At 34.7% G+C, this 15804-nt stretch overlaps 2 protein-coding genes across 4 annotated transcripts; both read left to right on the forward strand.

Annotated features, from left to right (window-relative positions):
• Positions 1-501: 501 nt before the first annotated feature.
• Positions 502-8719, forward strand: LOC119795063 (C-type lectin domain family 1 member A-like). Of its 2 annotated transcripts, XM_038302894.1 has the most exons (6): positions 502-675; positions 1302-1382; positions 2920-3084; positions 6579-6730; positions 7176-7300; positions 8408-8719. In XM_038302894.1, the coding sequence occupies exons 1-6, from the start codon at positions 612-614 to the stop codon at positions 8559-8561; spliced, it is 741 nt and encodes a 246-aa protein (XP_038158822.1). In that variant the 5' UTR covers positions 502-611; the 3' UTR covers positions 8562-8719. The 2 variants fall into 2 exon arrangements, with proteins under 2 accessions (XP_038158822.1, XP_038158823.1); XM_038302895.1 differs by lacking the exon at positions 1302-1382.
• Positions 8720-9074: 355 nt separating this feature from the next.
• Positions 9075-13558, forward strand: LOC119795065 (cytochrome c oxidase subunit 6B1-like). Of its 2 annotated transcripts, XM_038302897.1 has the most exons (4): positions 9075-9273; positions 10678-10792; positions 12999-13099; positions 13408-13558. In XM_038302897.1, the coding sequence occupies exons 2-4, from the start codon at positions 10687-10689 to the stop codon at positions 13459-13461; spliced, it is 261 nt and encodes an 86-aa protein (XP_038158825.1). In that variant the 5' UTR covers positions 9075-9273; positions 10678-10686; the 3' UTR covers positions 13462-13558. The 2 variants fall into 2 exon arrangements, with proteins under 2 accessions (XP_038158825.1, XP_038158824.1); XM_038302896.1 differs by having other exon boundaries at positions 9122-9273; positions 12999-13558.
• The last annotated feature ends 2246 nt before the right edge of the window (positions 13559-15804 follow it).

The raw sequence follows: 15804 nt of genomic DNA on the forward strand, positions 1-15804 counted from the left end.
TCATTACAGGGAAACACACAGATAGATAGGTAAAGCACCTGTGCAGACATAGTCTAACCTAAATGCAAATTAAGAAACCCCAATACTAGAATAAGAAAAAGGATAAAATGTTGACGAATTTAACGCTAGTTGTATGCATCTTTTACCAAATGTCTGTTGCTTGTTTGAAGGCTGTTATGGTTCAACCGGAGGAAAATATAACTTTATGGCAACACTCTGCAGTGTTCCTCTTTATTTCAATAAATGAAATGAATGTTTAACTACGTATTTCATTGCTAAAACATTGTTTTTTATAAAATCTTTTTATCAAATCTTTTAGAGTTTTTATCATAACAACAAGAGGTAGAATATTCTCCCATTATCTTATTGGAATTTACTGAAAGAAGGCGTACATTGTGGTGTCTGCCCCGTTAAACTTATTTGGCTATCAAACTACTTTGCATGAGCTTAGAGAACCAGTAGTTTGGTGTATGAAACACAGCTTCAGACCTGTGGGCCTCTCTTTTGTGTCCTATTGTAGTGAGGACACAGACGTTTCCAAGCTTTAGAACCATAGTTTAGGACAGAAACAGCATAGAGTGAAGCTTTATATTTGATTTTCAGACATCGCAATGGGTGTAAACAATGGATTAACTTTGCAGGAAGGACCTACCACCAAAGCCTCGACAGAACAATGTAATTATATTTTTTTTATTGTGTAATTGCACAGTAATATGGATGTATTAGCTCTTTATTTATTTATTTTTTCATAAATATTAGAGGCTTTTCACCTTTAGAAAATATCAAGTGATTAAAGTGGATTGTTCACCTGCTTGTAGTTTATTTTCATTTTATGGCAAGTGTTTTTTTAAACATTACTGTAAAGTCATTGTGGGGTTTGGCTAATGATCTGCTTGTTATGCTTTTCCTACTTTGTGTTTAAGTAGCAATAAAGGCTATAATAGATGTAGTTCCAGTAAATTGAAAAGAAGCTAATGAGTGAAATGCCATGCTAATTATTTCAGCTTCTTATTAATGTTTTAAATGGTTTCGTTTTTAAAGCTGAAGTAAGTTAATGTTTCTAAGAGACAAAATGTCCCAGATTGTTACAGAATCCTGTAAACCTAGCTATACATGGCTCCCGTTCCACCTCATTATTTATCATGTTTTGATAGTATTAAAGGTAATAGGGTTAAAAAATTATACATTATTTTGTTCTATGGTGAGGTTAGGGTAACCGTTAAAGATTGTTAATGTTGACATGACAGCCTGCATTGAATAATAACTTACTTTTTGGTGGCTTTTTATCTTATTTTCCCTAGGTGACCACAAACCGTTGGCTCATTACTTGTCCCTGCTCTGCTTCATGCTCACCATTGTGACTCTGCTTCAGACTCTCTGCTGTGAGTGTGTGATCTTACATTTAAAATGTAACTCAACTGAACCCAACTACCTTTCTCATACCTCACCTAAATAGTCAGCTATCCTAAGCTATTTGCTTTATTTATGCTGCTATATCTTAAGGCTGCTGGAGGACAGAGGAACCACATTTCCTCATTCTTCTTCATTCTATCTTTATTCTCCCATTCTGCAATGTGTGTTAAGTTCCACTTATAACTTTATGTTCTCTCTGCTTTTAAGTATGTTCCTGTCTTTGTATGTTCCAGTCAAGATGTTGGAGCTTGGCCTATTTTCAGTATAGTCCTGTTCTTTTTAATGTGACTAGCTGTATGTGCTCACTTTCATCCTCTGACATGAAAACTGGCTCAGAGCTTGTGTTTTACTAGACCACCCTTGGAACTAGTTAACAGTTACCTTTTGTATGTTTGCAAATTTTTGAAGGTTGCTCACCCTGGTTCTGCTGAAGGTTTAGTTTTCCTGTTAAAAGGGAGTTTTTCCTCTCCACTGTCCCTTCATGCACACTCAGTGTGAGGGATTGTTCTAGAGTCAATGATAAAATGCAAGCTCATCCAGGAGAAGAATGTCTTGCATGTCATTGATTCGATGCAATCAGCTCGTTTTCCCTGACCAAAACTTTTAACCAATCTGATTGGATTCAATCTGTAAAGTGCCTTGAGGTGACATGTGTTATGAACTGGCACTATATAGGTAAATTAATTTAATTGAACTGAATTAAACTAAGCTACTTTGTTTTCAAAGAAAAAAAGGAAAACAAAATATTAAACATAACCGATAGAAATATGCTATGATAATTCATTTTAAACTAATTTAGAGTAATTGAAATATGTTCAAACCACTTCACATTGTAAATCCAAGGAGGTAGATAAAATCTTAGTAAAATAGCATTTTATCAAAGGGTTTGCCTATCTCAAAAACCAGGGGGCAGGATCGCTGGTCCCTATGGGAGTGTCTTGTGGGAAAGGATGATGCAGGAGGTGGATATAGATGCCAAAAAAGTCACTCTTGGAAGAAAATTGCTAACTTAACATTTATCTATTCAAGCATAAGTAAAAGTAGCCATACCATCACAAAAGCATACCCTTTTGTTTATCTCACAAATTATTTAAATCTCACTGTAGAATTTTTAAAGATGTTGATCAGGTTGGGGCAGAATTCTCACAAGAACCCAAACAAATGCCCATTATACATAAAAATTACTTTTGGGAGGAACTGATAAAAGAGAGGATCAGTTCCCCTTTTAAATATTAGTGAATTACTCCAGCAGGGAGGGCACTTTTCTTAGGCATGGCAAAAGGGCAGGTGCTTCAGCATCACTAGGAGCCTAATTGTTCACTTACTTGATTAGCAGAAAGAGAAACCTAAAAACCTCAGCCTGTGTGTCATTTTTCTTTATTACATGCAGACTATGCTACTGAAATAAGCAAACTTTATAATGTTCTCATTTATTGAGAATGACTGTTCTTGGATGTTTTAAGCAGGTGTGTGCTTATGGTTTTTGGTGTTTCTATGATCCCACAGTGGTGCAGATCACCTTCACATCTCAGTCTCGCTCAATTGCACAAGAAAACAAATTGCAAGATCTGACAAACAGACTGAAGAAGCTCAATCAGTCCCATCACCTCCTCTTTGCCCAGTATCCTGCTCTGAATCAATACTGTCCCACAATCAACTCTTCCACTGGTGGTGAGTTAAAATTTTAAAGATCTTTGCTGTGAGTAACTGTTGTTGGATAAAAAAAGTGATTTTGTTTCAGAATCTAAAGCGTAAAATATGTTTTGATTTAGTTTTTCACTTTTACGCGCTTCATTACTGTTTGATATATTACTTTCATCTTGCCATATTCTGTTATTATGGGATTTGCAATAAAGGTTAATTAAACTGACTCTGCCAGCTGTTATCAAGTTTTTTTATTAGTATTTTTTTGTTTCTGGTTTGTTATGCCATTGCTTTTTCGGAAGGCTACAACTACAGGTCTGAATGTACAGCTTGATTGACCAGTGGAGTTTATTACCCTTACTGTATATTTCCCCCATTTGCCCATGCTTTAATAATTTCTCCTTCAGCCAGAGTCTATAGACGATTGGTGGATTCTGTTCACCCGTGTCTCCTTATGTTGCCTTTTGTTTGCGCATGTTTTCATCATTATGTAAAGGTGCACAATGGGGAACTGTGTCTGCGGCAAAAGTGGTGGATTTACAAAGTATTCCTATGCAAACCGTGCATGCAAGAACAATGAAGCGGCCAGCGGTTAACTCCACATGGTTACACTCCCCCCTAACAGTGGGAGAAGAAGCTCTACTCCAAGTCTCTCCTGGATGGTTGAGCTTCTCATTCTGTCTCTAAGGGAGAAACCTCATATCAGACACTTGTATTTGGGATCTTGTTATTATGGTCATGATCCAGATTTTATGACGACTGGTGAGGATAGGACATTAGAGAGATGGTAAAAAGAGAGCTTTGTCTTTTTGCTTAGCTCGCTTTACCTTTACGGACTGGTGCATCGTCTAAATTATTGCAGCAGTAACACCAGTCTCTCTATCGATCTCCTGCTCAATTTTTCCCCATTCACGAACAGGGCCCCTAATATATTTGAATTCCTCCACTTAAGGCAGGAACTCTCCAACCTTAAAAGGACAAGCCTCCTTATCTGGTGAAGAACCATGGCCCAAGCTTATTTTCATACCAGTGGCTTTGCAATTCACTGCAAACTGCTCCGTCCCTCATCCAGTGGGGATGAGATGAGAGTGACGAGAGAACAAGTTAAAATGTCCCTGGATATGGACCACTGTTCAATCCTCTTAGCACTCATGGTTCCCACTCCAGGTGGTGGGCCAATTGGGGTATGGTATCAAGTCTCACATTTGGGACTGAGCTGGTTGGGTCCCGTGAGGATTACCCTGAACACCAGGCCCTTGCAGACAAACTTCAACCCCCTAGCTTGGCTCTTTATGTTGCTGAGGCCGAGGTCCCAGCTCCGCCCTACCAAGCAAATCATTAGCCTTGTGATTCAGCCTGTTTGCACCAGGAGCATTTAGCCCCAGCAACATAGACTCTTAGATCACGGAAACCCTTCCAGGACTTTAGGCTGGTGGTTTGACATGGGGAGTATAAAATAAACAGAAACGCCCCATACAGAAACATCCATACCCTGATTCAAATTTCTTTCTTTGGGAGTCAAGGCCTTCTTAAATCTTTTGTTTTATGTCTCATCTTTTTGGTTCTCTCTATTTATTTATTTATTTTTCAGTAGTTGTTATCAGGGTGTGACTACCTTTTTTTTTATTGATAATTAATTTTGCACATTTTTGTTTTATCAGTATTCCAGTTGTGAAAAAAAATGTTTAGAGCTCAGTTAATTTCCTTTTTATTTTATTGTTTTAATGCTGTGTGCACTAGTGCATTTTTATGAGAAGTGGGATAAATGCCATAAATAATTGCAAAGGCGTATGTAGATTAAGTCTTAACATGGAAATCAGCACATTAAAAAGACTAGATTCTCTTTTATAAGTGAAAAATACGAAATTTGGCACTTTTTAAGTATATTAAACAAAAGTGTATCAAAACAATGGCTCCGCTTGATACTTCGCCCACTGTAAAACGTGGAACATATGTGCTTTAAATGATTCAGTCCGACTTTGCAACAGTTTTTAATGGAGATATTGATCAATGAGATCTAAAGCTTTTTCTGCATTTCCACAAACATTTCCAATTCCACTGCTTAATTAGAAAATATCGTTCAACTTTATAATATCTTTGTGTCTTTTAATTCTTCCATTTTTCAAATGAGCCAAATGTTAACATTTAGACTCAATAACTGTGAAGCTATTCTTGCTTTACTTTGTTTTGGGGTTTTTTCTCAGGTAAAAACTGCAACTTAAACCGTCTCTGGTTTCTATGTTCACTCCAAATCTGTTGGACTGTCTGAAAATTAATACAAATCTTTGTAAACAAAAAAACTGCTTTTCTAGTTGCTCTTGGAGTTTCTTCAAAATGTTGTTTGATTTTCTTTAAAAAATGTTTTAACTTGTTCTGGATAAAAAGTGTTTAAAAAGTAAAAAGCGTATACTAAAAAATTGAATAATATAAATATTATATTATGGTAAAGTGTAGGATTGATCTTCCACTGCAGAAATTGTCATATCTATAGAACTGTGTGCAGGTTGGTGCATTTGTGTCTCTCCTTGTTCTGCCCTGTGAGTAGCAGGTGCAGCCTCCAAAGCTGAGGCTCATTAAGGCTCATTGTGAGGAGCTTAAAGAGAAGCCATTACCAGAGGTAGATGCCAAACTGTCTTTCTGACATAAGTGGTAATCAGTCTCTTATGCTTATGGTGTTTTGCTCTGGAACTTAGCTTCTATGTTTTTCTTTACCAGAAACCATATCGTACCTCTGATGCCCTTAATGTGGGCTTTGTTTTTCTGCTTCCCAGCTCCTACTGTCTGACCGGAGGAATCCTTCATCAATCTTTCACCACCCCTCTGGCAGCCCTTCTCATAATTAATTACTTTATCTGCTTCCCTTCAAATGATCTCATGGAATCAAGAAACCCAGGAAGAAACATTTATTTTATATACGAAGCAATAATCCTTTTAAATATTTGTCTGTAATAGAGACTCCTGTTCCAAACATGAGAGAAATTTTTATACACACGTTTGTTCAATAAAACCCCTCAGAGATTTAGTTTGGGACTCTGAGCTCCAAAATGTTAGTTTTAATTTCAGTAAGAAGACACATGTTGGTAAAGTTCTGTGAAGATAAATATTAAAGAGATATATCGCAATGTCAATGTAATTTGGTAACACAACAATAAAATGTTTTTTTTTTATTTATATTTTCTTTATTGGGGTTTCAAATAACGAAAGACAAACTATTTTAAAAGGAAACATTCAGAAAACTAAACAGTGAGCTTACATAACTTTTATATAAACTTATAACTCACAAATAAAATTTTACGAAGCTTAATACAAGCATGAGCAGTCTGGAATTATGCAAATTATTAAATAGTTTAGAAAAGGTTTATTTTAGGGGATATTTTAAAGTCTTTTTGCTGCAAGTGAGCAAAAAACTCTTTTAGTAAGGGGACTTCTAAAGTTATGACAGAACAGTTTTAATGTTCTAAAGCCATTAGGAACATATTCTAAACATTTTTTTCTTTCTCTCTTCTTATTTGTTCAAACAGATAGAGAGTGCAGACCATGTTTGGCTGAATGGAAACTTAATGGAGATAAATGTTTTTACTTCAGTGAGGACAGAGCTGACTGGATCAGCAGTCAGTACCGCTGCATGTCACTGGGAGGCGCTGTGGCTACCGTTAAAACAGAGGAGGAGCAGGTGATCATGCATGGATCTTGGCAGATATATCTTACATAAATGGATTAAGTAACATTCAGTTACAACAGTGGAGACCTGCTCCGTTGTTTCATCTGAACAATATTCTTATTTAAAGTGGGTCATTTATCTTGCATATCTTGCATAAACTGTACATATTTTGTGGGCACCGTCCATAATAAAATGTTCCAAAGGCACACAGGTCCCTCATGTGCATATATAGCCATGCACATATACATGCATAGCAGCAGCAGTAAGTATGGTTAAGAATAGATTTACGACGGCTAAAGGAGCAGAGGCCACTTAAGGTCGTTGGAGGTTTAGTCTTTCATTACATTTACTGCTCATGCAGCACACTTTTCATCCTGCAATGGTCACAAGCCAATATTCATCAGAACTGCTTAGGAAGACACATTTGCAACCTCACATTTTCTGACTTTTTTTACAGGAGTTTCTGTTTAAAACAGCCCAGAGCCTGAGTCAGGGAGACTCATATTGGCTTGGGCTGAGGGGAAGTGGTGTGGAAGGGACCTGGCAGTGGAGTGACGGAACCCCTTTGGAGAATGGACCACAGTGAGTGGAAAGACAGGAACCAAGAGGTGGAGGAGGAGCGGCAAGAGGGCCAAATACACCACAAGAGGTCACGAGGCAGCAATTACTTGTACAGGACAACCTGTCTGGTTCCACAGCCATAGAAACAAAAGCATAATCAAATATTCTAATGGAAAATAGATTGTTTCTGAACATAATTAAGCTGGATGATTTGAGTTCTGGCTTGCTGTTCTTTTGGAGTCCTTTAGAATTCTTGATGTGAAACTTTTTCTTTTCCACTTTATTTTTTTTATCAGACTTTAGATAAAATCTCGGGAGGTTTTAGCCAGGTATTAATTTTTTCTTCGAATAAAGGTTTGTGTCTTGGTCTCCTGTGCAGCAGCAACTTTGAGACAGCGGACCTGGGTTTATAACCAGGTTGATCTCTCACACTAAAGGTTAATGTGTTGCTAAACTACTCCTATATCCAGATAATGCAGGGTAATTTTATGCGTCAACCACTGACAAATTAAATCTGTTTAGCTCCTATAGCGTTTTTCTTGGTGTCTTTGTATAAAAATTTAGTTCAAACTAGCCTAGTTTACTAAACATATTTCAAATACAACACATCGTCTTTGCACTGTTAATATATTATGTACACGGACAACTAAATCATTCACAGAGTACTAAGAAAATGAGATGCCCAATAAATCTACTTAAGATTTATTACCTAAATCCCTTTTTCTTTGCTTGATTTTCTATTGGTAATCATTAGATTATCTTCTGCATTAAATACTCCCAAACCTAAATTTCCAATATTTTTTATCATAAATCGTATCTGCCAATAAGATTAATCTTTGAAACAATTTACCTCACAGACTGTTACATGCTATATGTACTTTATAGCTTAATGCATCAGAGTGCTTATAATAATAATTTAAAAAAAATTCAGAATCATATGTTTGACATGCTCGAAATAATCAAAATCCTTTTTCATCCAGAAAACTCAGACCTTTTGCATCTCTACTACTAGACATAGATTGCAGGAACCCATCTTAATAAACATGATATATATGTGATAGAGGATAAAGTAGTAGAATATTTTAGCATATTAGTATTTATTTATTTATTTCCTTCTTGTCTCTGCAGGTTTTGGTACCATCAGCCAGATATCACAGGAGAGAGCAATGAGCTCTGTGGACGGCTCACACCAGCAGACAACTACAGGAGGAGCTGGTTCATTTCCAGGTGCTCTGGTCAGCTGAGGAGGATCTGTGAGCGCAGACAAGCATCTCTACAGTGACCCAGGATAAACTTTCTGCTTCGGTATCAGGCAGTAGCAAATCCCTGCAAGATTTAGAAGCGTGTATTTGGATCATGTTTGCAGGACTAAATGGATCAATAGTATCCTATGTTAAATGGTTTTGTAATGCAATTATTCTAAACTGTGATTAATCCCTTTTTGTGTAGCTGTTCTAAAAGCTTTTTTTAAAATTATTCTTTTCATTTCCAAACATTAAAATGTTGGGTCTTATTTACATTTTGTTCTATTTGTTGATTTAATGATTTTAAACTTTAATAATTTCTCTCTTGATTTTTTAACTCTAGAATCATCTTTGCTTTTTGTTTTTCATTAAAAAAGAGAATAAAATAAAATTTTCTAGTTCTCACTTTTGTAAAGTGACCAATACGATTTAATTAAAATTTATAAAATCTGATTAATTTCAACCACATTGTAGACTAAACAAATAACCCAGTAATTAAGCAGTTCAATGCTGATGGACTGATGATGTCGGTGGAAGGATTATGATAATCCAAATTACAGTAACTGCTATTACATTTACTTTATGTATAATCTCATGGGAATTTTGCGCGTTCCGTTTTGCTCCAGTAGGTGGCGATGCCGTGCTATAAAAAATGTATTTCTTACAGACTCCGTTTCCCAGCATGCTTTGCGAGTGCTGTCACTGAGCAGAAAAGAAGCAGCGCGGATTAGAGAGGAGTTTATTTAAAAGGTATGGTAAATGTTTTAGGTTTATTTTTTAGTTTGTTTATTTTAAGAACATGGTTGTAGACCTAAAGTTTGATTAAACAGTAACTGATGTCTGAGGGTTTCTATTTAATGCGATGGTCAAACAGGTGATAGAGATTTAGTCATGGATTAGTGACTGCTGCTGATCAACAGCTTGAACAGCTTTAAAAACGATTAAATAGAAATGTTTTACTCTTTTTTTTTTTTTTTGAAAGAGAATACATTTAAGAGACGATATAAAATACAAAATACAGAGAATTACTAATCGTAACTTGCTGAATTCAATTAAGATCTCTGGCAAATTGGATATTTATTATAATGTAATTAATAACTTACATAAAACGCATATAATAAGGTTTCAAAATGTTTCAATATGGTTTTCTAAAATACTTTTTTGTTTCTTATTTGTCTTCAACTAAAAAGAGTTTTAAAAAAAAGTATTGAATTACCAAGGTTTATGCCGCATATTCACCCATTTAATTTGTTATACTGAAAGGAGCTTATCTTTTATGATCAAATTTGATTTTATGGTAAAAATAACTGCTGTCTTTTTGCACATCTCTCTGTGTTGCTGCTATTTCCCCATATTTCCACAGCTTTATATTGATTTTTATTCCTGTGTGACTGCACATTATTTGTATTTGTAAAAACATAGAAGAGGTCATTATTTAATTTATTTATTTATTTATTTTTTAACTCTGCCACTTTTTATTTTTTATTTTTTAATAAACTCTTTAGGTCCACATTTGTGTGACCACTTTAGCTGTAATGCTGCTTTAACGCCACAAGTTCCCCATTGTGGGACAATAAAGGGATTTTCTATTCTATTCTTTTCTATTCTGTTCTATTCTATTCTATTCTATTCTATTCTATTCTATTCTATTCTATTCTATTCTAATACTTTCTGGTAAATATGTTAACGGTTCTGTTTTGCTTCAGAGCTTCAGTTTAAAGTGTGACTTTTTTAATGTGAGTTTATCTTTGATGATGAATATATTTCTAGAAAACTTTGTTTTCATGTGCTTAAAGCTACCCTTTAATGTAGAATGGATGTTAGTCTATACAGTTTCATGTCATTTTTATATAATCTAAAAATGTATATATATTTTTTTCATTTTATTTTTCAGTCCAACTATAATTTTACATTAAGTGATCACCCTCAATAGCTGAAATTTTCTTTCCTATTTGTGGTAATTACATTCAGCTTTGAATTTAAAGTTTATTGTTGCTATACAAATAGAACAAAATAACTTCTAGGTAGTCATCATTTTAAACAGCTTGGGAAAAACTAATGGATTTGCTATCCAGTTTTGTTTCGGTATTTTCCTTTTAAACAGCTCATTATCAAATAAATTATTCTGTTGCTTTTGAACTTGTTTATATGCAGAAGCTGAAAATGTCTGACAAATTTGAAGAGAAGATCAAGAACTACAGGACGGCTCCTTTTGATGCCCGTTTCCCAAACACCAACCAGACCAGGAACTGCTACCAGAACTATTTAGGTGAACAGGACACTGAGGTTTTATTGGATCCATTTAGTGTCACTTGGTTTCTCAAATCATTTCTGCATTTTCTTTTTTAAAGTGAATTAAACCTGAGAATAAAATGAGAGCAGGTGAATTTCTCTTCAGCCACAGAGAAACATTGGGTACTCCTGGTCTCATTGCTTTCTATGGTTTCATGTGCTAGAACATGTTTTTGTTTCTTATAGAGTTCTGTAATATAATTTCAGCCTTCATTTAATTTTAAAACAACAGAGAAATAACCTGTTTTCTAGAGAAAAGAACAGCAGCGTCACCAGACATATAGAGGAAATATCTAAAGTTTAAACTCTTGCAAAGGAGATAAGTACAAATTTTGGGGAAAAAACAGAAAAGAAAATAAATAATGAGGTGTTAAAGCCAAAAAAATACTCTCTGGAATGTAAATAGCCATTAGATGAGATAGAATCAGATTTTTTTTATAGTGAAACTTTTTTTTTTTTTTAACCCGCAACATATAAAGGTTTAACAGTGTGTACCGCAAAATTTGATATGTGGCGATATCCAAAATGAAAAGAAGAAAATGATTTTAGCATTGCCCAATAGTTGCAGACCATACACAAAAACAAACTAAAATGATTGGGCTGCCTCATATTTATAAAAAACAAACAAAACAAATGTATGTCACTTCCTGTGGCATAGGAGGCACCTGGGGCATCAACATACAGCTCACAGAAAAGCAGGTTACATAATCTGCTCTATTTCTGGGACAGAGATCCTTAACCAGCATCCGAGGAAAAGAGAAGCTGTTGGAGCATGAATGAAATTATGACATCATCTTATACGGATAGAAAGCTTCCTTCATAAACCCTCTGAAAGCAGCTGAATGGTAAAATCTTCTAGTTGGCAGATTGGACTGATAGAAAAACAAAGAAATAAAGAGTCTTAAGACTGTAACCAACAACAACAGCGTTAGCATAACTAGTCTTAGTTTACAACTCCCTCCTTTATCCAAAGTCCTTAATCAAATGCACTGATAAAATATTCTTCAGTCATAAAGTTTTAAATTATCTAAACTTTACATTTTGTTCTAATTTATAGTGCTCTTTTTCAAAATCAGACCATTAAAGCATACTTTAAAGTATTTATTTTGACCTCCTAGTTTATTTTACTTGGCCATCAAAATCGTTTTTTTCTATGTTATAGTAGTAACCTGAGTTCTACATGTTTAAAATCTTTGCTGAGCAAAAGAGGCGTCTTCCAGCATCACTTCATCTCTATTTAGCTGCCTCCTTGTTGCTCTTAAGGCACAGAGCTAACCTCAGCATAACTGATGTGATGTAAATGATAATTCTGCACTACAAACTTTTTTGAAACCTTTTAAGGGGTTTTAAGAAACATTTTTTTCTATTGCATCACCTTTCCTACAAGGCAGACGGGATGAAAACGGTAGATATCTGCAAGATCCAACATTTTTTTAATGGAGGACATATTTTTTTGTCAAATTGTTTTATTGAGGAAACAGAAATGAAAATTCAAACATCAACAATATTAATTTGTCCTCTTTTTTGATGTGAACATGAAACATAAAGACAATACAAACGAAACAAAATAAACAGAAACATTCTCAGGACCCCCCTTCCCCAAGGACTTACATTTTATCACACTGAGAATCAAAAAGAATAATCAATATTTTGCCGAAGGGGTTGCCAAGTTCTATAGATTCGCTTTAAATTATTTGCTAATGAAAACTGTATTTTTTCCAGAACATCAACAGTAGCTTTTTTTCCTATGATAATGGCATAAGATAAAAATTGTTCTTGGTATTTATTTCATTTAGAAAGCTTAGCCTCAATTCTATATTAAACATATCTGCTAAAATTTGGAATATGCCAAACTAAAATGGGGTTAATTTTGTACACAAAAAATACAAATGTAGAAGTGTGGCTTCTTCAATATGGCGTTTGTTTGGAGAAGATATTTTGGAGATTGTTTTAGTTTGTGCTAATTGTATCCAGGAGTCATGTCCAGTAGGTTTTACCGTATTATCCTGGAGTAAATATACTCTGTAAATAAAGCTGGGACCAGGCTAAGGATTTAGAGGTCGTCAGTGATATAGCGATGCACACGAGTGACTATTTCTCATTATTCCATAATAATCACTCTTGCTGTTTGCCTTCTGTGTCATACCTCATAGGTTGTTACTGTCCTTTCATTCACTCGACAGATTTTCACCGATGTAACAAAGCTCTGTCAGCTAAAAACCAGGACCCGGCTCCCTGTGAGTGGTACCACAGGGTATACAAGAGTCTCTGTCCCATCAGCTGGGTATGGTTACCATCAACTGGATTAACACAAGTAGATGGTGGTTTTAAATGTTTGTTTAAGCCAATTCCAAGTTATAACACCAAGCGTACATGAAGCACATCATTTTGTTTTCTATTTGAATAATTAGAGGCATTCATATTTTGTGCCTTAAGACCCCTGTTAAAAATAAAGGTGTGGTTAAAAGGATCAGAATTAATAATTTCCAGAGTGTTTATTTGAGCTTTTTATGTTTGTTTTCCTACTTTATTGTCAGCTCTTCCTCTGTTTATATCATGTTTGCCTTCCCTTTTCCTCAACATGTTTTGCAGGTGCAGAAATGGGATGATCAGCTTGAATCAGGATCGTTTGCCGGGAGGATTTGAAGGCAGTTTCTCCTCTCATCCCATCATCTCAACATGAAACATTCTAGTATTTATTTTTTTTAAAGCAGCTAAATAAAAAGCCATTACTGTGAAAACATTTTATTCTCTTTTCCTCTAACTCATTTCCGCCAGCAGACTTAGTGCTGCTTCAGCTTTTCATTTCATTTTGTTTCAATTTTCAGAAAAAATTAATTTTGTTCAATCATTAATTGTCACTGTCAAAAGGGGTCAATTATAAACATGAATTTAAAATAAAAGTTGTTTTACTCTTTCTATTCACTATCTATGATGTTTTTAGAAAAAAAAAGTGAAATAAAAACTTCAATTCCAATTTATTGTCATCTGATTAGGATTTAATGTGGTGGATCATTGCAAAATTACATACAAAATGAAAAGGAAACATCTTGTTTAAAATCAATGTTTAAAAAGATGTTTTAAGTATTTTGTCATTATTTTTGTTGATTTTGTCTGTCTCTGATAGCTTTAGATAAAATATTCTGGGTATAAATAAATATATTTTGGAAAGGCTTATTAGTATAATCAGGAGTGAGGAATACACCACATTGGTCACTGATTAAATGTTGTAAAAGATTTTAGATCATAAAGAAATATCCCAAGTATCTCGGAGAAAACTGCAAAATGCATCATCTAATTTAGAAACTTGATAAAAGAGCTGCTAAGATACAGAAAACCATAGATTGAATCGGAATGAGTGGCAAAGATTTACATTTTGCAAGTGCCAAGTTATAGGAATGCCCTCTACAAATGTGGCCTTTGTGGAACAGGGGCAAAGGAGGCCATCAGAACGGGAAGGAAGTTGATCCAATAAGATGATACTTGTACTGGCCAAAGTAAAAAGCACAAATTAAAATGCAGATACCTGTGTAAAAATAAAGAGGAAAAAATTAAAGTAACTGTTGAGCTTGTTAGCTATAGGTAAAAGTAAAAAAAAGTACAGGTTTTGCATTGTACTTGTGTAAAACTGTAAAATGAAGTTTCTGCCTTTACTGATAAAAAATAGCTTTTAAAATGTATTCTTAAAAAAAATTGTTTGATTCTCAGAAAAACTGTTTATTTTTTCTATTTTTCTCACAGTGTTTTTAGACAAAACCATAGAAAATACAGACTCTGTATAGTTTTGTACTACATTAAAATTTCAGACAGGATAATATAGATTGAGCTTAACAACAGGTGAATTAATTTAGAGTTTCTGTTTTTAAAGAAAACAAAGTTTCAATTACTATTAAAAAGAAATTAAAGCAAAAAAAATAAACAAGTTCATTTAAAATCTAAAAAGAGGGGAATATGGATGGAGAATGTCTTATGGATCAGAATCAGATCAATCATCTTTTTTTCTCTGGCCGCTGTCTTCATCTTTCTGGCCATCTGTGCTTTTCTGTCAGCAAACTTTGCACCAACTGGACAGATTAACGAGCCCCTCTGGATTTTCCTCAATTATGTTTCAGCTGCCACATCATGTTGTTATCAATAGATATAGAAGAAACTAGACATTTTTAAAGGAAGCAAGGTGTAGAAGGTATAGATATTTGGGTTGAAATGAAGGTAGTGAAAGAAAAAATCCTCAGACGAATAAATACTCAAGTAAAGTACAGATATTGAAAATGACATAAAGTGCACCAACAAAGTATTTATACTTAGTTACTTAACACATCTGGTTAAATGTAGCTCAGTCCTGGAAGAAAACCTGCTATTGGCTGCAGCACCATAGAGAGCAGAGCAGAGATTTGCCTTCCTGCAGAACAACAATCCTTAACATGGAGCCTGACCTACTGAGAATTTCAAATCAAAGCATTATAGCTTGAGATGTTAACCTCTATAGCAAAGAAAAACTCACAATGTCCAACTTCCAATTTAAAATTTGAGACAGGTTTTCTTTGGTATACGTTAATAAAAGTCAAAAACAGGCACAGTCTATGTTCTCTAAAATAATCGGTTAAAACATGCCAGATAAAGTAATGGTCACTGTATAAGGAAGCCACTTTCGTCTTGCCTTTGCAGCCTTAGAAATACTGAAATTAGGGCTTATTGTTTCTAAATTTGACTGGGAAGTGTACTACTTATTAAGTAGTTAACTACTTAAGTACTTAACTACTTATTTACTATGTAATCATCTGTTTCCCCCTTTTCTCTAAGCATATCTTGAACTCTGAATTATTTCTCTAACTTATTTATTCTGTTTGAAAATAATCATGACTGTAGAAGAAACTTTTCAAATGAAGCGTGTTAAACCGAAGCATCATCTGAGCTGCGTCATATCACGTGACGTCCCATGAGCAGCAGCAGCAGCAGCCAAGGTCAACTTCTAGAAGCATCATAGAGGAC

Source organism: Cyprinodon tularosa, unplaced genomic scaffold (genome assembly GCF_016077235.1).
Source record: "Cyprinodon tularosa strain WSP-4 unplaced genomic scaffold, ASM1607723v1 ctg5, whole genome shotgun sequence".
In the NCBI taxonomy this organism is placed as follows: Eukaryota; Metazoa; Chordata; class Actinopteri; order Cyprinodontiformes; family Cyprinodontidae; genus Cyprinodon; species Cyprinodon tularosa.